Source organism: Melopsittacus undulatus, chromosome 7 (assembly GCF_012275295.1).
Source record: "Melopsittacus undulatus isolate bMelUnd1 chromosome 7, bMelUnd1.mat.Z, whole genome shotgun sequence".
Classification (NCBI taxonomy): domain Eukaryota; kingdom Metazoa; phylum Chordata; class Aves; order Psittaciformes; family Psittaculidae; genus Melopsittacus; species Melopsittacus undulatus.
This window is the reverse complement of record NC_047533.1, coordinates 59,097,552-59,123,092: the sequence shown is the minus strand read 5'-3', so window position 1 is coordinate 59,123,092 and position 25,541 is coordinate 59,097,552. Positions and strand designations below refer to the sequence as shown.

The following is a 25,541-nucleotide window of genomic DNA, read 5'->3' as shown; positions in this document are numbered from 1 at the left end:
GGGACCTCTGTGTCTTACAGGTACCACAAGCTGATCTGGGGGCCACATAACATGGCCTCAGGTGGGACAGTCTCTGGAGTCCTGATTGCCGGGGGTGAAAATGGAAATGTCATTCTGTATGACCCAGCCAAAATCATAGCTGGAGATGCTGAAGTAATAATTGCCCAGAAAGACAAGCACACAGGACCAGTAAGAGCACTTGATGTCAACATGTTCCAGGTTGGTTTTCTGCTGTTTTTCATAGTGTGCCATCATAGATGGGTGACCTGTCTTAACTTTTAACCTCAAATGTTTCTCTCCTTTTCCCCTTCCCTGAAAAGCATGAACTGAATTTGGTGTTTGAGCATCTGTACTTAGTAGGTAAAACCTGTCCTGTTACTGATGTCTCAGAATTGGAAATGAAAGAGTTTAAGGTGTCCAGTTCATTCCTTCCCCTTGTCAGTTTATACTGTCAATTTAGTGGGTCTTTAGCTCAGCCCATGTGTCAAGTATGGGTGGGTTTACGTGGTATTTTTAGCCTATTTCTTTTTTTTTTTGTTGTTGTTCCATGTGCCAATATTGCTCTCATCACAAGGGAAGTATTTACTTGCACTCATTTATGTTTCTGGTGACATCAGATTTTTCTGTCTTTCCTCTAGCGGTTGGGTAGGTCCATCTTCAAGACCTTTAAGTATTGTAACTTGTAAAGAGGAGACAGACCAGGAAACATGGCACTGTATCCCTCTTAAACAGAAGAGCTCTCAAAACCAGCAAGCTTTCCTCCAGCACTAATGAGCATTTGTTTACTTCTAGATACATTAGGTTGTTTTTTCCTTATTTTTACCAGCTGTGTGAGAATTCAGTTTAATTTGTTTCCTAAATACCACTTCTGTTCCTGCACACTTGCTTTTCAGCAAGGCTGCCCTGGGTTCATTTAGCCCTCTGAATCAATTCCTTTCCCTTTCTGCCTGTTGCAATGTCAGGACTCCCTGATGTGATCAAAGGGCTCTCAGTGCCCTTTGGCTCATGTCACCCTGCCTGGACTTTTGCATCCCAGATGCAGGATTGCTCTGGATGATTGCACTCACTGTTGGAGGGTGCTGTCCACTGCTGGAGGCATAAATGCTACCTTCCAGCCTGATCCACATGTTATGGTCTGCTCGGACTGAAGCTGTGTGGTGCTATCTAATAGGTGCAGCACTGTTTCCTCATCTGCCCCCTCCCTGAAGTGTCACTGCTTTCCACTTACCTATCAGTGTTTGCCATGCAGTACAAGGAGCACTCCACAGAACAGGAATTTTGGTCATGGCATGCCAGTCTAGTGCAGTGTGGGGATTTTTTATTTATTCAGCTTTACCTGCAGTCTCAGACTTGTTTTTTTTCACAGAGCTTATGCTCTGTGAGCCAAAGGCTGTATCCTGAGCCAACAGGAGAAACTGGCACAATCCTGAGGATCTGATGCCTCCTAGTAGCTAAGACTGTGAAAGCTGATGCGGAAAATAATCTTAACATCTATTAATGTGTCTTACAGACTAATCTGGTGGCCTCTGGTGCTAATGAGTCTGAAATCTATATCTGGGACTTGAACAATTTTGCCACACCAATGACACCAGGAGTGAAGACACAGGTACCAGATTTGCATTTGTTAAATACTGTGGAGCAGACTAATGGGAAATATGCATGTCACTTAAGTTGAGAGCTCTTTGAAACCTACAGTTTTAAAGCTGTCTCAGATAGGGGGTTGCATTCTGAACTCTAACTTGGGTAGCAGTTAATTATGGTTGGCCATGAGCTACATTTCTGGCAGTGTTATATACTAGCCTTAAGGGGTGGTACAACAGGTATCTCCTGTTCCTGCGTTTTGTTCTCCAGTGGCTTTCCCAAAGGCCAACAAAAATAGGCCTTCTATGTGTACTTAAATTTTGTTATGTGCTTATTAAACTGTGGGTCTTGAGATATTTGTCTCCATGTGACATGCCTGTGACTCAAAGCATGTTTCACTGCATGCATGAATCTGTAGGTCATGAAGGTTCAGACTGAGGAAAATGAGAGGAATATAAAAAACAGCTACTGAGAAGTCAGAAGATGAGGCAGTAGGTTTAGCAGGGAATGTTTAATTGCTATACTTAAGGGACAGTGTTCAGCCTGTGTCTCTTAGTAGAAGATCTAAGGGAAACAATATCCTTTTGTACTTTTTGTCTTCTGAAGGAAATAGAATGGGAGTAGGTTGTTTCAATGCATGTATGTTTCTGTAGCTGTTAAAAAATTGCATAAACAGTATGTGGTTACTGGAAGATGGATTTATTACTGCATGATAATTTGGAGACAACAAAGTGTGGAAATGGGATGAGACATAATCTTCAGTTTAAAGATTTTTACTTTAAACTCTGTGGGTTTGGATACTTTGTTTAGTCTAAGTTGTTTATTACTATGTGGGCGTTTTGGAGGATGCTCATTGGAGTTAAACATCCCTGTATGGGATTTTTTTTTATGTCTTACGGTAATTTTTTGGGCTTGGAAATCTTTTAGTCCATATGCATAATGACAGCTGGAAATAATAGTGCAACAAGGGGTGGGCTAACATTGCTTTTCATTCTTGGAGTAAAAACAAGCAGTTGGGGGAAGAATAACAAAAATAAATATAATTGCTGGGAGGAATTCTGTGGGCTTAAGTCCAACCCTAATACAAGGCAAAAGGGCAGTTCATGTACCTGGCTATACTTCCATGGAGTAATTTGCTGGTTTTTAAGGCAGTTGTGGTTAGTTTTCTTTAAATGACTTAATGTATCACATTGTAAAGCCAGAAATGCAGATATTAGTGAAATACTAATTTCAGTTTGGAGTTTGCTACCTTACAGCGTGTGTACATAGAAAACTAGAACACATGCAGTACTTGGGATGAGTCTCCCTGCACATTTGTCATTTAACAAGTCCTGAAAATAACAGGCTTTGAGTCTTGGATTTGAAAAGGTTGTGAAAGGCTGTTCTGTGTGTGCAACAGCCTCTTGAGGACGTCAGCTGCATTGCCTGGAACAGGCAAGTCCAGCACATCCTGGCATCTGCCAGCCCTAGTGGCCGAGCTACTGTGTGGGATCTCAGGAAGAATGAACCCATCATCAAAGTCAGTGACCACAGTAACCGGGTGAGTTGGCTCTCGCACAGCTGCATGGGTGCTTTTTGGGAGACGTGGCATGTGGGGACAGGTTATGGTATCCCTTGTTTCATTACCTAAAGATACTGGTGCCTGGCCCAGTTTTATACAATCTAATAAATATCTAATGCTTTCTCTTAAAAGGTTATGGATATGCAGGGGTTTTGTCATCAATTTAAACAAAAATAGGCAGATGCAGATTGAAGCAAGGCACTCTGATTTCCTATTAGAGCAGTAATTTAGTTTGGAATATTACTGATCCGGCAGGGGCTACCACAGAATGGTTTTTATTCAGCTAGTCAGAAATTACATGCTTTGTGTGCTGGAGAGATGAAGTTGCAGCTGATGTGGTGAGCACATACACTTTTGCAGAGCAGGTAATGTCATGACTTAGTGCTTGGGCAGAGAGGGCTTACTCCTGAGTTTCACTGGTGGGATGAGCACAAAAGGGCTGAGCCCTGGCAGGACACTGGTGGAGCTGGGGCCTGTGCTTCTGCTGGTCCAGACCTGGAAGTTAAAGCAGGCTGCAGCTGAGCTTGGAAAGGGCATGGCCTATGGCCACAGAGGAATGTTGCCATTGAGTGAGTCACAAGGGACTGCCCTGCCTTGTATAGTTACAACTCCTCAGCAGTGTAAATCTAAAAAGATCCTGGCAGACTTGTGGAGAGTGACATATCTCTGTATAATCCTGTATATTTTAAATGGAATATTGATGTAACAAACTTGGAAGATGTAGCAAGAGTGCAATATAGAATTGACAAATGGATGCTCCTGAAGGAGCTGCTTGGTCTCTGGACTAATAAGCTGTGTAACTCAATGTTTTCTGTATTTGTTGCCTAACATAAGAGTAGTACAGTACATTGTCTTCATCTATGATTGTCTTCTAGTGATACAATATTTGCATGACAATAACCTCTGCCTAATGATGGCTTTTATTATAAAAACATTAGAGGAAAAGGTTTGTACAGAAGGCTGCATGGTTTTCTTACATTGAAACAGACTGTATACAAGAAAGCACAAAGTCTCTTATTTAAGAGGACCTTTGGAAACTAACTGCAAATCTTCTCACCCATGAAAACAAGGAGAGTATCATAAGCTACATGAAATCAGAAGTAATGCCCAGCAACAGCTGCAAATTTCTTTGTTTTACCATGCATGTAGACATATTTAGGCTATTTGTATTTTGTCCTTTAGTGCTGCTTAATTATTTTATGCTGCGGCACAATGTTGTCCTTCAGATGCACTGCTCAGGCCTGGCATGGCACCCTGATGTTGCTACCCAGATGGTTTTGGCTTCAGAGGATGACAGGATGCCTGTGATTCAAATGTGGGACCTAAGATTTGCCTCCTCACCACTTCGTGTTCTAGAAAGCCATTCAAGGTAATGAGGCTTACGTGGCCTGCTGCTTCTCAGTATTTGGTGATTGCATGCCAGTTTGTACATCTCACTTCTTTCTCAGTCCCCTGTGAAGACTCAGTTGGAGGCAGTGATTCCATCAGCAGCAGTGTTACATGCTTGCTTGCTGACTACCCAGACCTATGTCCTGAAGGGCTTGCCTTTTGGAGACCTTCTGGTTTATTTAGGGAACAGGCCTCAGAGTAAAAAAAAACACCATCTTGCTGAGATGCTGAAGTTGCTAGTTTGTTTCTAAATGCCTTAAATTTGGGTACCAGGAAATATTTTGTTCAACCCTTGTCCCTTCTCAACTGCTAGCGAAACTTTCTTTATTGTCCCAGACTAGCACTTGATTTAAGGAGAGAGAGCAGCAAGAGGTCTGTGTTGCAGCTTCTACCAAAACTGCTGCCAGCGGTTCTGCTGGCTTGAGTCTTCTGCTAATAAAAAGAATCTGACAAACTTTGTACTCAACCTACCTTAACCACGGATTTGCACACTGGATGTTAATAATACTGCAGGCAAACAAACCCTTATGTTACACTGGTGTCCAGGTTCTCCTGCCTGACTGCTGCATTTAATTTTCACATGCAATGGCTACACCTTCATACCTCTTCATGCAGAAAATAGAAAACATCTATTTCAACAAATAAAGTGCTGATAACATTGAAAAACTTCATTTGTAAAAGGAAGGAGTGGGGAGGGTATTTTGAAGTGGAATGCTCAGCTAATGTAGAAACTTCAGTTATAAATGCACTTTATCATCATTTTGCATTTACATTAAACTTTTTGGTTGTGACTTTTCACACAGAGGTATACTGGCCATTGCTTGGAGTATGGCAGATTCAGAGCTGCTGCTCAGCTGTGGGAAGGATGCTAAAATTCTCTGCTCCAATCCTAACACAGGAGAGGTATTGTACACATACCTTTTAAAAACATCTTTGTTCAGAGGTGGCACAATAGCATATGCAAAGCAGTGTTGATGTGCTTGCATTCCTAGGAATGATGCTTCTGTGGGAAGTTTCTCCATATCCTCTCTATCTGTGCTTGGTATATGTGCCTTCTGAGCTTATGCTGGTGGTGTAGGATTCCTTCCTAGTATTCCAGTATTACATATTTGTCCTTACTGCTTCTCTCCCAAGTAGTAAGGTCCCTGTTCATTATAAGAGATAGAAATGGCCCTACTTACACTAAGTATTTGCTTCATACTCTTTCAGTTTGGGCCTGGTGTGGCTGTTTTACTGTTGCAATTGCCTTTTTCCTTCTGTAAGTGTAAGAACTTTTATGCAGACCAGAGGGATTTTGTACTACGATTGTGGCAGGTCAGTGAAAGCCACTTCAGTGTGTTCACACCCTGCCCTTTTGTGCCTGGGGATACCTTTCAAAACAAATACAGATCCTTTTTTCAGACAACTTCAGTGTTTATCACTTGGGGGCTTTGGGCACACCAGAGGGCTCCTTTCCTGCAGTGGGCAATAATCCTGGGCGACAGAATGAGAAGTGTTCTAAAATTCAGACATAGGCACAAAAGTGAAAAGCTGTGGGGTGATAAATGAGTTATCTGGGCTGGATCCTCCGCTATTGGGAAGGCTTTACAAGTGGATGACTCATGCTACATATTTTGGTTAAAAATGAAAATCAGTTTCCTGGGACACAGCAGGACAGTTAGCATTTTGCTGTTTCCTAGTTTATGATTAAATGCCTGCTGCAGTGATGGGCTTGTCTGTTGCAGGGCAGCAGAGGCTGTCTGCCCAGAGTGCAAGTTTTAACATTCCTAATTTCCTGCAAAAACAGACTTATTTTGGAGCCTGGGCATGTCTCTATATTGTGTGTAGAGATACACAGATTAGCTCTGAATTAGCTAGCATGATTATCAGCAGCAGCTCACAGCTTGCAATGGGACAACACAGACATACCCTGCCTGCATAGTTTCTCCTGTGTGGATTAAACAGAAGATTTAATGGGAGGAGGAGAAGAAGAAAATTAAGTAGTGGTGTTTTACAATCTCCTGTTTAGGGATTGTCAGGGCTTGCCCACTGTTAGTGCGTACAGTGATGTGGAGGCTGTTGGGAGCAATAAGAGCAGACCAGTCTCAGGGCAGGCAGAAGAACTGTTGCTGTTGGACATGGTGCTCCATAAAAGCCCTGATTTGTTGGACTTCTTTTTGCTGCACAGGTGCTGTATGAGTTGCCTACAAACACACAATGGTGCTTTGATATCCAGTGGTGTCCTAGGAACCCTGCTATCTTGTCTGCAGCTTCTTTTGATGGACGGATCAGCATTTACTCCATCATGGGAGGCAGCACAGATGGCTTGAGACAGAAGCAAGCTGACCAGGTATTGAAATATGTTCAGCTAAGAATATGGACAGAAAGAGTAGGGAACAAAACATGGGCTTGTGGGAGTGTTTACATGAGCTTGCAGGAGCACCAGTCCAGTGCAAATAAATGCTTATGTTCAGTTTATTGGAAATGTGTCACGTGTCACACACACACCCTTTCCCCCCCCCCCATTTTGTTATTGAAGCTTTCATTGTCATTTGGGAACCTCGATCCATTTGGTACGGGACAGCCCCTCCCACCCTTACAGCTTCCCCAGCAGACGGCTTCAAAAAGTATTGTTCTGCCCCTGAAGAAACCACCCAAATGGATCCGGTGTCCTGTGGGAGCATCGTTTTCGGTAAGCAGCAGACAAAGCTGGGCATGGTTGGCCAGGCAAAGAAGGAAATAATGGTGGCACCTGCAAAACACTTCAGGAAGAGGGGAGTTCAAAACTGTGCTCCACCTTGGGAGAAATTCCCTTGTTAGTTGTTGGGGGGAATGTGCTTGTGGCAGCCTCCAGACGGGGCCCTTGGGACAGCAAGCCAGCAAAAGCATGACAGAAATGTTTGGGAAAAAGAAACACAGTGGTGTCGTGTTGTGTTGCCAACTGGCCTTTGTTTCTTTCTGTCCTGGAATTAGGACTTTGCTTTTATTTATGTGCCATGCTTGCTTTGGGGTTAACAAATATACATCGGGAGGGGAGAATGGGACCAAACTGAGCAAATATCTTATGGTTTTCCAAGAGCTAGCTGTTAGTCTTTTTTTGCGGCTAGGCTTTTTGCCTTGGTGACTTTGTCATTTATTGGACTTGCTTGTGTAAATTAACTTTGAGTTATAGAATGAACTAATATTATAAGCCCCTTCTGATTTTTTTTTCCTGTTGATTTTACTTCTCTACAAATGATGACACAACTTACTGCCCATCTCTGAGTAGGTTTTTAAATGGTGAACAGCTGAGCATGTACTTAATCATAGAATGGTTAGTGTTGGAAAGGATATTTTACATACTACATGTGTGCCTCAATTCCAGTTTGGAGGCAAGCTGGTTACATTCGAGAATGCCAAGACTCAGCAGCAGCAGCAACCAGGCACTGAGCAGCAGCAGCGTCACCATGTCTATGTGAGCCAGGTTGTTACGGAGAAGGAGTTCCTGGCCCGCTCAAACCAGCTGCAGGAGGCTGTGCAATGTGAAGGCTTTGTCAACTACTGTCAGAAGAAAATAGATATGGCCCAAGCTGACTTTGAGAAGAACGTGTGGGCCTTCTTAAAGGTAAGAGGTTCAGGAGTTGCCCACTGGAAAGCCGGTGCAGAAGTGTTTGCTTTTGCACAGTACATGTTTTAGCAGAAGAGATGCTGGGATCCAGAAGTGTAGGCTGTGGGAATAGTGCTCATGAACCCTGTCATTGGAAGTGGCCCACCAGAGGAGAAAGGGTCCTTAGGATATTCATGGGGTTCATGAGAAATCATTGCAGAAGCCAAGGTGTGGGAGAAAGTATCCTGTGTTTTTTTACATCCCCCGTCACTACATCTTTTTACAGTGAGCTGATGAGAAGGGATAAAGCTTTGGGACATTCTTAGGTGTGCTTTTCACTGCTCACTATGAACATTTAGAGGTTTCAAAGTGAAGCAGATAAAGCAGACTGTTCACCTACAATAACCAGATTGAGGCCTTGCCTACCTGATTGGGTGACAAAGTCATTGTAGGCCTTTCCAGTTCTCTCTATTACACTGTCTCCACTGTCATTAGCTCTCACTGGGTAATTTGTGCCAGTCAAGTAATTAGAGCCAGTGAGGGAGGAAATGGAAGAATTGTGAATTGCAATATAATCTTTAACTTTTGGCTTTTAAAGGTGAACTTTGAAGAAGATTCACGTGTTAAATACCTTGAGCTTTTGGGATACAGGAAAGATGATCTAAGGAAGAAGGTAAGTGTGCCTGGAAGCTGTGTTTGTGTTAAATGCGTTACTGATGGATATATCCACAGAGTACAGCCTAAAATGTTGCTTTGTGGTTTAAGTACTCATTTACTTGAGACTGGAATAGCAATTACCAGTATATCCACAGGCTATTCAATATAATAAACTTTTACACAACATCATTTTCAGTGTGTTTCCCAGCAGATGGTAGTTGTCAGTGCTGTAGCTCTCCTAATAGCCATAATACAGCTGTTATCTGTGGTGCTGAAGCTTCTGTTTGAGCATGGCTGCTTTGAATAGTTCTGTAATTTAAGGAATTTCTTTGTTCCTTAGGACACTAGAAATCTTCCTCTGTTCTTTAAACTTTGTCTAGATAACCCACTTATGACTAACTTCAGAGTTCTTACAGGAACCAGTTTGCTTGGTTGGTGTTTTCCTATTAGCTGTGTCATCTTGCAGTGTAAATGAAATGAAAATTTCAAAGCAGGCAACAGACTTCAGAGGCATGTCTGCATTTGACTGTCCAGTGTTGATCTGAAATTCTTACCCATCAAGAAACTTTGATATTTGCAGGTTCAAGATATACATGTAGTTTTGCTATGTGTCATCTTTCTACTGCAGCATCATCAGATCTTACCTGGGTTTAGCCTTTCTGGTTGAAGAACATGTTAGCAGTCTTCAGGGTTTCATTAACGGCCTTGGAGAACCTAAAATAGTCTTTTATGTGTGGGACACTATTCATTTTAGGGAAAAAAAATCAAACATTTGGAAAGGCAAAGTTTGGATTAGCAGGAAGCAATTTGCACATCTTAAGTACAGAACTTTCTTCCAAGCTGGAGAAAGATTCTTATCTCAGTGTTACAGGGGGATTCCCGCTGTGCACTTTGGGTCTTTGTTGCTTTCCGTGCTGTACCTAGCAACTGTCTAGTATTTTTTCAGTTCTGATTCAGTGGATTTGAATGTTGGACTCATTTTCATTGTATTAAGCTGAAGTTTTCCTTTCAAAGGCTTAGCAGTAAATCCATTGCCAGTCTTGGGAAAGAAGTAGCTTTGGTTTCACATTGTGTTCTGTAAGCAACATATTAACTACATGTGCCAGTTTTGCACTCTGATAGATCAGTGGGTGGTCTGCCTTTCTAAAATAAAAGAGCACTGCATAAATCTTGATTGCTTTCTAGATTACATCCACTCTAAAAGGAGAGAGTCTTGCAGATGGTGATCTGGGAGAGGTAAGCAAACACATTGTGTACAACTCTTTAGTTTTTTAATGCTGTAGTCATGTGCAGAGTAAGAATAATTTTGCTTTCCAATTGGTAGCTGTTCCAGTGAAGTCACAAATAACCCAGCAAGTGACAAGTTCCTACATTCAGTAAGATGAACATACTTCTGAAGAAAAACAACCACTTTTTTTCTGGTCAAATGCCTTTCCCAGCAAAGGGCTCTCAGTCACAGGTTTTAGTTTGGGATCTCAGTGTTGGCCCTCCACCTTTACTCTTTGCTGCCTGTTTCTTGCCCGCTGTGACATTTTGTGATGCCTGTGAGATACAGGGCAGAGCTTTGATGACCAACAGCTTGTTTCAAAAGGAGCGCCTTCCCCAGGTTGTAACAAAATCAGCACTGAGAGTATGGTCCCATAACACTTCCCTGCAAGAGTGATAAATACAGTTCAGCCATTGTAATTGCAATGTTCTGAGTCTACAAAGGGGAGCCTGTGTTGCATTTTGTGTCGTAGACATTCAGATATCATCTGTATTTGCCTAATGGGGAACAAAAGGTTTGCTGCATGTTTTCAGGCAGCTAAGATGAAAAGGCACAAAGTACTGTGTGATGACAAAGAGTAAGGAAATGGAGGGCCTCTGCCATGCTTGTTGTCCTCAAGCATGTATTACCAATGCCTTTCAGTGATTAGCAGTCAGGGTTTGGGTGTTGGTGGTGGGAAGGTGGCTATACTCTGCAGTGCAAAGTATGTCTTTCTCTTTTGCTGGCTTTTTTGGGTTTATGGCATCTTCTCTCTGCTGAAGGCTTCTGCAGAATCTGATGAACCTGTGCCAAATGAGGGAGGCGAAGGCCAGGCTGCAGAGGAGCAATTCTTGGGAGAGGTATCTGTCGCCCTCTAAACTAACCCTTTTGACCTTCTGTGTATTTACTTTTTTACTATATTAAGAGCATTTTTGTTGGCTTTTCGTAGTGCTGAGGATATATGGAAATACAAGAAGTTATTGAGAATTAATAAAACATGGGCTTTTATTAAGTTGCTTGAGATTTTTCTCATCAGCCTCAGATATCCTGTGAATAGATTTTGGTGGCAATGGAGAAAAAGCTCATTTTCTAATAGTCCAGTTGTCACCAGACTCAAGGACTTTATTCTGACATAATTTTCATTCTCACATTTCCCTAACATATATTAAATGATCTTCTGACACAACTGTAATGCATTCCTTTTTCTTTTTTTCTTTTCTTTCTCACCCTCCCTTTCCTCTTCCTTCTCTGGGTGATTATTACCAAGCTGTCACCTTATCACTGCCCTGTTCCTAGGAATAACCCTTTGCAGAGATGGCAGTTGTAGTACATCAAGACTTTGGTAGCTAGCTGCCTTATGAATGTCTGTTGCAACAGTTCAGCCACATGCATCAACAGGCAGCTTGTGCTCCACCAGGTCTGTCTTTGGGATCCTACAGCTTTTACTCATTTCTGTCCATTTCAGCAGCATTGTTTTCAGCCTTCTGTTTTAAATATGGGGACAAGTCTGTCCCCATATTTAAGGGCACAGCCTTTGCGATGTGAGGTTAATAGCACTGAAAATACTAGTATCCCTGTAAACAGGCCAGCTTGATTATCCCCTATTCCCTCAGTCTCTTTTTGGTTAGAATTTGAGCTGCTAGCCCAAAACTACCTGTGTTCCCCGTGCTCAGATCTGTGCTTGGTGCTTGTCTACAGTTGTCTGTGAAGGTGAGGATGGTGGTTTATGGCTCATACATGTTGGAATGGTGCACTTGTTCATATGACAGTCTGTTAAGGACACCAAAATAGTGCTGCCTTAAGCTAGGTGCATGATTACTTGGTAATTCATTAGACCCTGTAGTGGCAGACACATGTATCTGACTGCGTAAGTCTTTTGCTGTATGCAGTCCTGAAGATGTTAGATGTGTCGCAACAAATGTCTCTTTTAGGAGAGCATTCACAGCCAAACATGATATCTGCCTACCAGCATGTGTGGTAAATATTTGTGAGGTTGACCTGAAGTCACTGATGATGCACTGGGGATTGCTGTCATACACATAAAGTAACTGGATTGGGGGGACATTATTCCTGTGATAGTCACTACATACTCTTAACTCATACCAAACACATTATCTGACAGCAAAATAATTTTCTATATGTTGTCTCCTTTCATAAGTCAAACAAAGGTTGTTTCAGACATATCTCCCCATCCCAAATGCTTTTCTTGGTCGACTGTGTACTTGTTCTTCATCCCCTAAAGTACAGTTTCACTGATCAGCATTTAAGCAGGGTATTCTCAGCAGACTCTTGACCTCCCACTGCATGTACTACCATATTGGTTTATGACAGAGGGGACAGTTTGTGAGACAATTTCTGCACTCTTCTTAGACTTTACCATGAAAATTGGTGGAGAGAGACTTCCCTCTTGGGTTTTTTTTTATTTGTTTTTTTATTGTAAAAAGGTTTTGTTTGAAATCTCAAAATCCAAGTACTTGCAGGGAATGGTCTGTAACTTAATTCCTGGTAGAGCTTTATAAAAAAACAGCTTCTGACCACTTTTGTACTTAATACAAAGCACTTAAGTCTGTGTGGACCACACTGGTCTTCTGTGTTGAAAATCGAAGCATGTGTTCATGTGTTTTGCGTAAGTAAACTAGGGGGTGTGCCAAGTGCTGAGTGTTTCAAGGATGAGCTGCAAGTCTTAAGTGGAGCACAGTGAAACTTAGGTAACATTATGGTAGTCTGTTCTTGGTCGGGGTTGAAGCTTAAAGAGGAGGGAAGGGAGGTGGTTTCTGATTTTATAATTGTGGCCATTGTTTGGCTTTGGGGGGATTGTTTGTATACGGGTGCAGATGTGTACATGCAAGTCAATACCCAGGATCCAGGCATCTGATTGTGGTTATTTGTGATCTCTGTGTATGCACACTTGTGTTTGCATGAGCCTTCCCTGGTGGTTAGAAATCTGGATCTTCCAGCACTTTTTCCACTTGGTATCCATTTTAAAAACCCTGATCTCTTAGAACAATTATTTTATAATGTTGTGCTTACATGCACTGGAGGTCCTTTGATAAGCCCAGGCCTTACCCAGTGTGCATAGGGGTGACTTTATGCAGGCACCAGGGGAAGCTGATTATCCCTGTGCTGAAACAGTGACAGGGATACTCTTCCCTTCTAAGTTAATGATCTCTTCGGTGACTGGTAGTCTGAAGGTCTTTTACTTGTAATGCAGGACATGTATATTTTTAAATGTGTGTGTATATGGTCTGTGTATATATTCTAAATGTTTACATAATGTAAAAAAATTATGTATTTCCTTTCTCTTAGAGGGTGAAGGACCATAAACAAGAAACGGAAGGTTTGGGAACTGCAAAGGCGACATTTAACATCTCTGTTAGTGGAGGTAAAAAACCCCTTGATATTGATTTCATTGTAGTGCTGGTATTTATAAATACTGATGTTGATACTGGTGTTCCAGTGAGAAGGCAATTTTTGCGCAGATTGAAAAGATTATCGTGACTTTCCTTTCACATCAGTCTCAAGGCACAAGAAAATACAGCTTCTCTGGTGAGGGAAGGAAGTACAAAGCACTTGCATATCTCATAATTGAAATGCAGCTACTCTGAGTGACTTGTGATATGAAAGAACACACACCTGATTGGGCATGAAAAGCTAACATTTCTGTTTGTACAGAAACTCATAGTAGATGGTGAATAACACAGAAGCCACTGATCCCTATCTAGGCTTGACTGTTTCTGGCAGTGTATGCAGGGTAGTTGTTTCAGAGATCATTTAGACCTCTAGCACGTTGCACTGGAGCAGGTAAGTGATGCTTGACAGTTGACCTGATGTGGCTGTGATAATAGAGTGAGACTGAAGATGGACCTAAGCATCGCTGTAAGTACCTGCCTGGAGCAGGCTGGTTTGCAGAGAACTTTGCACAGTGTTGTACATCTGAACAGGATCAAGTGCTGTTGCATGTTTCAGTGACTGTTGTGCCATCTTTTGAAAATGCACTCTCTCTTGTTGCAGATGTGGACGGTTTGATTACTCAGGCTTTGCTGACGGGTAACTTTGAGAGTGCGGTAGATCTCTGCTTGCATGATAACCGTATGGCTGACGCCATTATCTTGGCCATCGCAGGCGGACAAGAGCTGCTTTCTAGAACACAGGAAAAGTACTTTGCTAAGATGCAGAGCAAAATTACCAGGGTATGTTTTTTCATTTAAGAAACAATGTGCATGTTGGCCTTTGGCAACTACCTTTTTTACCTTAAAAGATTTCTTGTGATTTCATGGGTTTATTTCTGTGAGAAAGAATACTTATAGCTGAGAAGCTTTAAAGTATCCAAGTCATCCACGAGATTTCAGAACAGAAGGATTTCTGTTATCTGTTTTTAATGCACTGATAAGGAGAGAACAGGCACATTACTTGGATATCAATATACGAGACAAGTATTCTTTATGTTGTCTCCAGTGTCTGAGTTGCGTATACACTAGTAGATTTTCACTGCTAAAGATAATTATCTTAAGCAGCACACATTTCAGTCTCTTGTGTTGTCCCATTGTTCAACAGTTACACATGGCCCATGTTCAGTGCCAGCAATATTGTATTGATTTCTGCCTGTGATTAGTCTTAATACATTTTGTGGATGCTTCATTTCACTGCATGCACAGAAGAGAGCAAATTATGCCCAGGGTAGGTCAGTCACCCTTTGTCTGGGAAACAGTGTTATGGCCAGCTGGTTATTACTCTTTTCACCTTTTTGCAATGCTAGGGGTTGCTGATGCTGCTTGTTCAAATCTTTCTTCTTTACTAATGTGAGAAAGTAGCAACAGGGATTGAAGCAGAAGCAGCCTTAAAAGAGCACTTAGAAGGACAATAGTTTGGCAAGGATGGCTGCTTTTAGAGGAGGGGAGAAAGTTGCTCATGATCACATTTTAGTAGTCTGTTGCCAAAGAAGGATGTTTTATACAGTTAGCAGGAAGCAGCCTATAAAAATGGACATGTGCTTAAGTGCTTTCCTGAAGCAGGGCTGAAGGCTGCAAAGCATAGTCACTTGGGTGGGTAGAGCACACAGCACCACGGGCTGGGGTCTGTAAGTGGGAATTTGCTTGTCATCACCTGTGATCCAGTTTGAGATAGGAACAGTTTGTAGTAGTGGACAAGTGAAAAGAGGAATGTCTCAAGTATTAAGACTGTAGGATTTCTTCCCCTTCTTCTTTCCTGTCTCTGGCCTAATCAGAGAAAGCAGAATTTTGTTGTGCATGGGAAATTTCTTCACTGTAGTTCATCCTCTGGGAAAAGGTACTTTTATGGAAGGCTGGCCAGGTATCTGTGCCTGTGCTAATAGGTGAGGGTTAACCTTGTAGTTAGGACCTTGCATTTGTTGTTCAGGTGTTGGGTTTTTTATTTTCTGGTCCCAGACTGCACACTCCAGAATATTTAACTGTTTTCTGAGCTTGAAATCTTGGCGTGCCAAGGGCTCTGTTCACTAAATAGCAGCACAGCTGCCAAGTTTCTTTTGTCTGAAGCAAAATAACTTGAGACAGAGCTTGAGATGAAACTGGAATTTCATTCTGAAGGCCTGTGGACAGGCAGCCTGTGTATGTGGGTGCAGGTTGGGGATACTGCAGGCAGCTCAGGCTGGTAATGCTGCCAGGTTGCTGCTGCTTTTCAAGCAGCCTTTTCCACTGCCCCTCACTGGTCAGCCTGAAGCCAAGAACTGAAAGCTGAATGAATCAGTTTGACAAATAAAATTTATACACCTTTCTGGGCAATATTTGTAGCTAAATACTGGATATGTTACCATTGTCTGCAAAGACAGTGCTGAAAGCCATCTGCAGCAAACACAGCTTTTAGAGATTCGTACATTCTTGTCTTGGATGTTTTGTAGCAAGAATAACTGGCTTGTCTGTTGTCTGAACTTGTTTTGTGATTTTTCACTGATACCCTTTTGTAGTAAAATGTTCTCCTGTGTGACTGTTGAGTTCTAGTGCAGTATCTTCTGTGACCGTGGATACAGTGAGGATAAATACACCTTAATAGATACATATTATACTGTATACTAAAAAAAGCCCAGAGGAAATCCTACCAGGATCTTAACTGCAGTCTCTGCTTCTGGTCTAGCTCATCACTGCAGTGGTAACGAAGAACTGGAAAGAGATTGTGCAGTCTTGTGATCTGCAGAATTGGAGAGAGGCTTTGGCTGCGGTGCTCACTTATGCCAGCCCAGATGAATTTGCAGCCCTTTGTGGTAAGGATACTTTACAGACTGAATGTCACTTATTCCACTTACAGGAAAACTACATTTTGCTGATTGTTTTCCTTCAAGTAAACTATTGTAATGCCTCTATAGCTTCTTTGATGGATAATACAGTTCTTTGGTCCTGTCGCAGAAGAGGAAAGGAACTCCTGGGGTGCCGTCTTCCCAGTACGTTCCCTGATTGTCTAAGCACAGAATCCAGACCCTTGAATGTAGCTGTGTCCTGGCATCATCTGTGTAGTGTGCAGTTGCTGGTCTCTTACTGTTTTCAGATGGATAACAGTGATGTTGATGAGTGTTTCAGCCAAGGGACCAGTGTCTTGGAGTGTGTGTGAAACACAAGTGGAAGTGTTTTCAGGAAGCACTTCACTCTTGTTTCCCATGAGCAAATTTAACTTCTTGGAAGGAGTTCTTTTTCACAGGCAGTATGTGAGACTGCCCTTGTGTTGCATGTAGTCAGCTGGCTGGGTTTTTAACCATCAGGGAAGTTATATTGCCTATAGGTGTGTGTCTGACATTGCTATATCTCTCAGACACCAGCCATGGTGTCTAGGGAGCTGTATAGCTCACTTTGCACACCTTGACGTGGAGCAGTACTGGGGCTTTGTTGCTTACAGTTGCAGTGTCCAGTTGTGCTCTTGAAGCAAGGGACTACAAAAAATGGGTGGCAGAGAGAAGAATCAAACCCTGGCCTCTTGTCCTTTGTCAAGTTGGCAGATGGGCTGTCCTTTCTGATGTCTCAGGATTACAGGCATTTGGAAAGTTCTTGCTGCCATGACAATAACTGCCTCTGAAATGGCCTGGGCTCCCATGAGATTATCTGTGCTGGATATCAGAGTATGTCCTTACCTGTGAAAACCATAGGCAATGTCCCTTCTCCGCTGCTCTGAGTAGACACAACAGGCATTGCAGGCTTCCTCTGCCTTGGTAGTGATGGAGGGATTACCCAGGTTGTTCATCAGTATCTTCTTTGTTCATATTTTTCCTAGACCTCCTGGGTAACAGGCTGGAGAACGAAGGGGACAGCCTTCTGCAGACACAGGCTTGTCTCTGTTATATCTGTGCTGGCAACGTGGAAAAACTCGTTGCTTGTTGGACCAAAGCTCAGGATGGAAACAGCCCCTTGTCCCTTCAGGTTGGTAATTCTGTAAGAAAGATGTTGGAAGTAATGCACTGCAATCATTCTACACTTAAATGATCCAGTGTAGAGCTTTCGTACTGTCATAGATGCATGTATCTCAGGATGCCAGGCTTTTCATTCTGGAATGGGTGGCTTTCATAAAAATAACATAAGGTATAGTACTGGGAAATGTGTTGTGAATCACAATGGCCCTTGTCTGCTTTGTTCTTTGGGTAGTTGTGCTAATATGCTGCTTGTATTAAAAAGTAGTTGTAGGGCTTAGGGAGTTTTGGTAACAAAGAAGCAGCTTTAAATGCTTGTATCTTTTGCAGTAACGGAATACTTGGTTGGTTTTGCTTTTGGAAGAGATGTCTTGGATGTTCAGGACAAGAAATCTAATGAATTAGAGTTAAATCTCGAGAGAATTCCTCATGTAGGAAAGTTCTTGTGAGAGTTTTCTTTAGGGGGTTGCACATACGTGCTTTTGGTTTCCAGTGGTGAAATATACTGCATATAGCAAGTATCTTGGGGGATAGGAATGATGGCAGTGAGATGAAGCAATTATGGAATCATTTGTTTTATATTATAATCTTATTTTTTTCTATCTGTTCAGGGCCTTTGAAGGACCAGTTTAGGAAGCACTTACAGTAATGCTACCTGGTAGTGCTGTGAGTCTCTGTAGTTAATTGAAGGAACTGGAGTATATGTGAGCTTTGCTTCACATTATTAACTTCCCTCAATTTTGAATTATCAGAATTACTTTCTAGTCTCTTGATTGTGAGGGCTTTGTTTATACATTTACCTTTCAGCTGAATTTGCATTTTGATTTCATGGCTTTGCTTGCTCAGACATTAAAATTGAAATATATTGTTGGTGTCATTATCAGGCTGCTTGTTGACTATGATGTGGAATTGCTGAAACTTGTAGAAGCTGCTGCTTTGAATTAACTTACGGGGTTTTTTCGTGCATTTTTTAAAGTGCTGATTTGTTGGGAAAAACAAAAATGTATTATTGAGCAGTCAGTAAACGGCCCATATTAGTGATGCATGGTTGGAATCCTGTGTGTCATACACTCTCACTAAATCTATTACAAGATTTTAAATAAGGATTGCATGTTAATACTGGCAAATGATTATTTGTAGTAACTTCCAATAAAATGCAGTGAAAATAACCATGAGAGAACTGACCAGAAAATGTGCCTGTAATTTAGTCCTACGAGGAAACCCAACTAAGACTAGCTCTGGTATTTGGGGATGTGCAAGGAAGTCATATCCTTGTACAGATGTGGTGTATTCCTGGTGAATACCAGGAAAACCATTTTTGCAGTAACAGCCAGAAGATCATGGACAACCTCTCCCAAGGGAGTTGTGAGATCTTTTTGATTAACATGGCAAAGAAGTGACTTACAAAAATGCTGCAAATGAATGTGCAGGACCCTAGCACTAATAGCAGTGATGGGCATGATGTTTCTCTTCACTCTCACATCTCTCACCAGGTATTGTTATGAAAGCATACTCTTTTGGTGAACATGCTCAGTGCTCATAGGGCTTTGCAATCCTGATAAAGTACTCTTGGCTTTGGACTCCACCTGATGTGTTTGGGTTTGGTTTCTTCCTCCTCTTCCAGGATTTAATAGAGAAAGTTGTAATCCTGCGCAAAGCCGTGCAGCTCACCCAGGCTGTGGACCCGAATGCTGTGGGGGCCCTTTTGGCTGAGAAGATGAGTCAGTATGCCAACCTTCTAGCTGCCCAGGGCAGCCTTGCTGCAGCTTTGACTTTCCTTCCTGCAAACACCAACCAGGTACAGGCCATTCAGGTGTTTTACTCCATCTCTCTGTGAACAAGTGTGCTTCAAGCAAGTGTCTGTATATGTAGGTAGCCAGCAGGACTGCCATTCAAAATGCACCTTGAGATGTGACAGTCAGACCATTTCTCCGCTCCCTGTGTTGGCCTCTCTGAGCTGGCAGAAGTACAGGCCTTTGTTCTTCCTCTTCACACCCTTGTCCTCGTAGCTAGTGGCTGTTAAAGGGGCAGCTGTCTCTCCTGCAAGCCAGACACAGTGAAATACATACCTTGACACTTGGTTGTTTTCTTTTGATTTCTCATCTTCAGTCAGCTAGTATCCATTGGCAGGCTGTCTTGGGAATAATGCAGCCCAAGATAGGAGACAGGCAGTTCTAATGGCCCCGTGTCTCATGCAGAAAAGACTTATTCCAATCAAATAGTGCAGAGCAAGTTTCTGAGAGAGCTCATCACTATGTGGCCAGTCAGCTGCTTGATGTGATCCACTGGGTGACAGGCAGTGCAGTTAACTTTCCTTCTCTGTCCTTTTCTGATTGCAGCGAAACATCATGCAGTTACGGGACCGGCTTTGCAGAGCCCAAGGGGAGCTTCCACAGGGACAGGAGGCCATCAAAGCACCACATGAGAGACAGCCCTTGCCCAAAGGACGAGCTGGCCCTGTGGCTGGACAGATGCAAGGGCCCCAGGCTCCAGTCCAGCAGTATTACCAACAGGTAAATGGCTTTTGGCAGCCAGGGAGGAACATGGTATTTGAGTTCTGGAGAGTGATGGGATAGAGGAATTTTTTTGTCTTTCTCTTGATATGAACTGGAGTGGTATGACATACCTCTGCTGAGAGCCTGTGGTGGAAGCCATTGGTGCTGCTTTTCAATCAGTACAGTTGGCATCCTTTACCCATTATCTGGAAACATCTGTTAAACACCTTGTCAAGTAGCCTGCTTTTGAAGATCAGGTGTTTTCCCCCTTTGTTTGAAAATGTGCTTCAGTGCCAGAAATGACCGTGTGGGAGAGCACTGCAGGCTTTTTCTGTGCTTGCACTCTTTAGTCCCTGATGTTGTCCTATCCCTGTAGGCTTTGGGGTTTGCTTATGCTGCTCACTAGCCTCTTTTGGGGCTGTTGTATTTTCTCCTCCCAGCTCTGGTGTTGGCTGCAGAAGTAGCCAAGCAGTGGCAATAGCAAACTGCGGGCATGTTTCAGCAGTCATGGGTACAACCTACTGTGAAAACACGTTCCCAGCTGGGCATAAGGTGGCATAGGCTTGGGCCAGGGTGGGATAGGAGTGGGAAACTGACCTAGGCTGAGAGTCATCTGTGCTAGAAGAAACACCTGGTGAGTATGGGACTAATAAGGGAGCTGGAGGCTGTGCAGGAAGGAAGAGGAGAAACGGAGGAGGCAGATGCCCTGGTTTTATCTGTAGCTTGAGGATGACACTGCACCAGACCACACTGACACATCAGAGTGTGGTACGGTGAGCAGCCGTGGCTGTGTGAATGCTTGAGGAGCATCACAAAGTCTGTAATCCCTCAGCACTGAGCTGGAGCTCATGTGGCCATGCTCTACACAGCAGCTCTGGGCTAGGCTTTCCTGAGAGCAGAGCTGTGTTAGTGTTGCTGGTGTTCTCTTTATGCAGAGGAAATTGACAAAAGCAGAAGCATGTCACTGACAGTGCTGCCCTTTAAACTCTGCCTGTCAGAAAAATGGGCAGGAGAGAAGAGATGAAAAGCTGGGGGGTTGGGCTTTGTTCTCTCCCTCTTGATGTTAAGAAGACATCCCTGAAACAACCACAGAAGAGGGAAACAATCACTCTGCCCATTTAAAATGCATCAGTGTTATTGAGAGGGAGAGATGCCTTTACCTTCTCTCCAGGGTGTTCACAAGGTAGTTTTCAGAAGGGACAAAGCCTTCATCCTGTTCATACAAGATTACCTTGCTAACACCGTTGTGTGTAACTCAAATGCATCATTGTCAATAATTGACTACTGTTTCCTGCATCTGTCTCCTTCTTCCTTGTAACCAGTGAATTCCCTCGAGAAGCAATGCTGCACTTCCCGTTTGGCTGTGGAAAACAGCAACTGTCCTCTAGGTGGCAATGCCTTTTAAACCGGAGTTCCCTCTCCTGCTGGTGTTTCAGGAATGCCTCAAGCTATTATTCTGAGCAAGCCCTGCTCATTTATAAAAGTCTGGGTGTATTGCAGCCCCACAAGCACACTGAGTGAGTTACCCCTGTGTTCTTGGCTTTCCACGGAGCTCCTGCTCAGCAGGAAGGGCTTGAAAGAGACAAGTGCTGTGTCAAGTGCCCAGCAGTATGCTGGTGAACCAGAAGAGAAAGAAATTACATGTTTGAGAAAGTGCGTACACAGGGCTTGTTCAAGCATGAGGCAGCCTTTTTTAAACTGCTATCTGAAATAGGACCTGTACTTAAAACCTAGTTTCCTTTCAGCAAAGTTTTTGAACCTTCTTTTTCATCTGAAAAAAACAGGCATGCAAGGTAATGGAAGTCTTGTAAATGAATCCAGTGATGACTTACGCAGACATTAACAGTGGTTGTACAGCTGACTGCACCATCAGTCCAGCACTGCAAAGAGCTTAGAGACAGATAGACTGAAGCCAGCTGGGCCAGCTAGGTCTTTAGGTCATAGCTTTCTCTCTGTCTGCATTCCATTGTCAGGCTCCTGCCCCTCACTGTGCATGCCAGGCACAACAAATCTTCTCCTTGCTTGGGAATATCAAGGCATAGGAGGTTTCTGTCTGAATAGAAAGGTAGTAGTGGTCATATGGAACTGAAAGGCTTTGGAGTGGAGAAGAAATAAGGTAGAGGGAAGTTGCTGTGAGAGACTGCCTGGGAAACAGCATTAAGATGTTTGTGCATGTGCAAGAGTTCAATATTGAATTTTAACTTTTTTTAACTCATCTAAAGCTCAATCTAAACTGACTGCTTTTGTGTGAGGCAGTATATTTGAACTTAATATGGAGCTTCCAGCTGGTTAGCAGCGCTCAGTGTCCTGCAGTAGTCTGAGGGGAGCTTCTGCAATAGGAAAGTGTGCTGAAAGAGACAGAACTGGCTCACTGGCATGTGTAACCCTGCACTTGCTCCACAGCCTGTTGTAGCTGTGTCTCTGCTGTGCTTTATCTTCACTCTGCAACTCACTTCAGCTCCAGTGCACAGTGATTTCATCTGTCTTGAATGCACTTTCCCTTCTTCCCCTGAGATTTTATGGCTGTGCTGCAAGTGCCAGCATGCAAACCTCTTAGTGTTCACTTCTTTGCATATCATTCTGTTGAAACCCTTTAGAGTTTTATTGTTTTGTTTTCCATGATTGGTATTTCTTTGTTCGATTCAGGTTAGAATTGCCCCTACTGTCACTACCTGGAGTAACAAAACTCCTACTGCCTTTCCCAGCCATCCTCCTGCAGGCTGTCCCTCTGACACACAGGTATAACCTTCATTATTCCTCTCTGAGCCCCTGATCTACCCTAGTATGTCCCCTGGTGTAGTCTGTGTGCTTGACACAGTCTGATATGGACAGATGGAAAGAGCAGCTTCCACGTGGTTTTGCTCCTCTATGTCTCTTTTTCACCAATGCCCAGAGGAGTGGCTCTGGGAAGCGTTGGGTGGGAGGTCAGTGTGACCTGAGCCCCCTCAGCCCTTGCCTTACACTGGATGGTGTGGTAATATTTTTCTTTTCCCTCTTTCCCATGGAAATTAGAATCTTCAGAATTAATGTTTTTTTGCTTGAAAGCTGTGGATGGCAGAGCACTCTCAGACTGCCTGAATAACAGGCAGTGCTGGCAAGGTATGTGCTGCCCTGCTGCTGCTGAAGTCACTGCACATACAGGCTGTGCTTTCAGTGTTACGCTGAGCACCCTAAGGCACTGGGGTGGTTGGAAGCGTTTGTCCCTGTGCTGGTGGTTCTTCCAGGGAATGTGGTTTCAGACCTTGAAATGTGAACTGATTATTTTGTTACAGTTCTGCCTCATTGCATTAGCATTGCTGACTAAATCCTATCTTACCCTACCCTTTTTTCCTGCAATCTTTTTCTACAGGGAGACAACCCACCTCCTCCCGGGTTTATCATGCCAGGTGCCATTAACCCCAACATGCCACCTCAGCAAGCCGCATCTGACAATTACAGCATGTACTCACAAGCAGGGACCCGGCCAACGTACCCACAGAGTGAGTAACAGCAGCTCCCTTCTCCCTCCTACCCAGATGGGCCAGCCATCAGGCTGCATCTTCTTGGGGCTAGCCAAGTTGGAGATGGAAGTGTTCAGATCATGCCAGTCCCTCATTTCTTGAGTGGGAAGTTCCTGAGATAGTATCTGGGGCTTGTGGTTTCTTGGTGGGGTCCAGCCATCAGGCACCCTCTATCAGACCTTGTCTCCTCTGCTGAGGTGTTCGCCTATGGCTCTTAGACTCACTCCTCAGCTAGCCCTTCCCAAGGGTGTGTTGGGATCAGAATCCCCTCAGTGTGAGTCCTGAAGAAGCAGTATGGGCCAGAAGAGTCTGTGAGGGAGAATGGGAGTCCTTGCTCTGGCACCCCGCTCCCAGTGTAGGCTGAGGTTTTGAGCAGTTGCAAGTACAGGCAGAGCTGTGGGAGCCAGATTTGGCTGGGCAGGTAAGTGGTTTGAGGGGGAAGGGGCAAGAAGAGAGGAGAGTCAGGTGGAGAAGGAAGCAGAGACAGATGAAACTTGCACCTCTTATGAACTCACTGACTGAATGCCTTTTCTCCCTGTTTGTAGCGTATCAGGCCGCACAGCAGTACTCCCGTGGAACAGGGGGACTAGCTCTCTATCAGCCTCAGCAGCCAACTGCTGCCCCCGCTTCAGCCTCTTACCCAAACCCTGCTCCTAATACCACCCCTCCTTACCCGCCCTCTGCCTCTGCCCATTTCGTGTACTCCCCACTGTATCCCGGGCAGCCTCAACCCTCCCCAACAAGCCTGAATCCTTCTTCCTTCCCTCTTCCTCCTTCGGGCGCATCCTTTCAGCTTGGCAGGCCGGGACCTCCAGCAACTTCTGTGGCTAATGCATTACCTACTGGACCAACAGGTACTCTGCCTGCAACCAGTGACCTTCCTGCATCCCAGAGAACAGGTCTGCGCTTGGACAGGGGTGGGCAGGCAGGGAGGGGGAAAGGGGTTTGCTTCATTACTCACTCAGATATGCACCTTTTCCTTCTGAATGATCCCTAACAAGTTTGCTTTTGCTTAGAGGTCAATTTAAAGCATTTCTAAACCACATCATCTTCCCTGTAAATCTAGCAATTATACAGCTGTGTTGCTGCGTGAGTGCTTGCTGAGCAACACAAGCAGTCATTTTTCTCTTGCAACTCAGACCTTACCACAAACTCAGAGCTTTTCATAGCATCATAGAATGGTTTGAGTTGGAAGGGACCTTAAAGCTCATCCAGTTCCAACCCCGCTACCATGGGCAGGGACACCTTCCGCGAGACCAGGTTGCTCAAAGCCCCATCCAACCTGGCTTTGAACACTGCCAGGGATGGGGCAGACACAGCTTCTCTGGGCAACCTGTGCCAGTGTCTCACCAACCTCAGTAAAGAATTTCTTCCTAATATCTAAATTTCCCCTCTTTCAGTTTAATGCCATTCCCTCTTGTCCTGTTATTACATGACTTTGTAAAATGTCCTTCTCCAGCTTTCTTGTTGGCCCCTTCATAGGAGAGGTGCTCCAACCCATCATCTTCATGGCCTTCCTCTGCACTCACTCAAGCAAGTCCACATCCCTCTTGTGTTGGGAGGCCCAGATCTGAATGTAGTACTGGAGGTGGGATCTCACCGAAGCGGAGTAGAGGGGGAGAATCACCTGTTCATGCCCCTTTGAGGTGGATTTTTGACCCCTTTTTACTTTTGATTGTAACTTTTGACTTGCCCAAGACAACGTGCTACATCATTGTCTTGTTATGAGGCTGTCATATACTGTGGATGGATGGTGGCACAGTTCTAAGCTTGTGAGGCTGGTGTCAAAACCTGTGTGGCTGGAGAGTAAAATACAGAAATGAGCAAGTTTTCCTCATTGCTGCAGATAAGTTGATCCCAGTTCTCCTTGCAGAACAACTTTAAGATTTGTCCCTGTGTCCCTGGTTTGTGAGCGGCATTTCAAGCCAAGGGTTGACAGCCTATTTAATTCTAACAGCATTTCCTGTGGCATCAGCTCCTATTACTATTTTCCGAACCACTTAGTGTGATGGGGTATAATGTAGCTGTGAATGCCTTAAAAGACAGGAAGAAGTGATCTAGAAATGCTTTTACATGTCTCTTTTCTGAATGTTAATTAAAAGCATGTGTGTATGGCTGACACAAGAGCATGTTTGAGCACGCATGGTGAGAGAGCATGCACTGAGGTGGGGCTCAATATCT

At 43.7% G+C, this 25,541-nt stretch overlaps 1 protein-coding gene across 13 annotated transcripts in view; it reads left to right on the top strand.

Moving 5' to 3' along the window:
• SEC31A (SEC31 homolog A, COPII coat complex component) overlaps window positions 1–25,541 on the top strand; it is a 41,978-nt gene that overhangs the window by 4,721 nt on the left and 11,716 nt on the right. For 2 of the 13 annotated variants that reach the window (XM_031046837.2, XM_034064427.1), the window contains 20 exons: window positions 21–219; window positions 1,511–1,606; window positions 2,981–3,121; window positions 4,369–4,511; window positions 5,335–5,434; window positions 6,699–6,860; window positions 7,050–7,202; window positions 7,875–8,114; window positions 8,695–8,769; window positions 9,939–9,989; window positions 10,782–10,859; window positions 13,306–13,381; window positions 14,011–14,189; window positions 16,108–16,234; window positions 17,233–17,378; window positions 18,990–19,163; window positions 19,705–19,878; window positions 22,507–22,599; window positions 23,210–23,339; window positions 23,906–24,259. In XM_031046837.2, the coding sequence (XP_030902697.2) occupies window positions 21–219; window positions 1,511–1,606; window positions 2,981–3,121; window positions 4,369–4,511; window positions 5,335–5,434; window positions 6,699–6,860; window positions 7,050–7,202; window positions 7,875–8,114; window positions 8,695–8,769; window positions 9,939–9,989; window positions 10,782–10,859; window positions 13,306–13,381; window positions 14,011–14,189; window positions 16,108–16,234; window positions 17,233–17,378; window positions 18,990–19,163; window positions 19,705–19,878; window positions 22,507–22,599; window positions 23,210–23,339; window positions 23,906–24,259 (2,891 nt within the window). The remainder of the gene's footprint in view (window positions 1–20; window positions 220–1,510; window positions 1,607–2,980; window positions 3,122–4,368; window positions 4,512–5,334; window positions 5,435–6,698; window positions 6,861–7,049; window positions 7,203–7,874; window positions 8,115–8,694; window positions 8,770–9,938; window positions 9,990–10,781; window positions 10,860–13,305; window positions 13,382–14,010; window positions 14,190–16,107; window positions 16,235–17,232; window positions 17,379–18,989; window positions 19,164–19,704; window positions 19,879–22,506; window positions 22,600–23,209; window positions 23,340–23,905; window positions 24,260–25,541) is intronic. The other 11 variants (XM_034064435.1, XM_034064428.1, XM_034064429.1 and 8 more) reach the window with 11 other exon arrangements.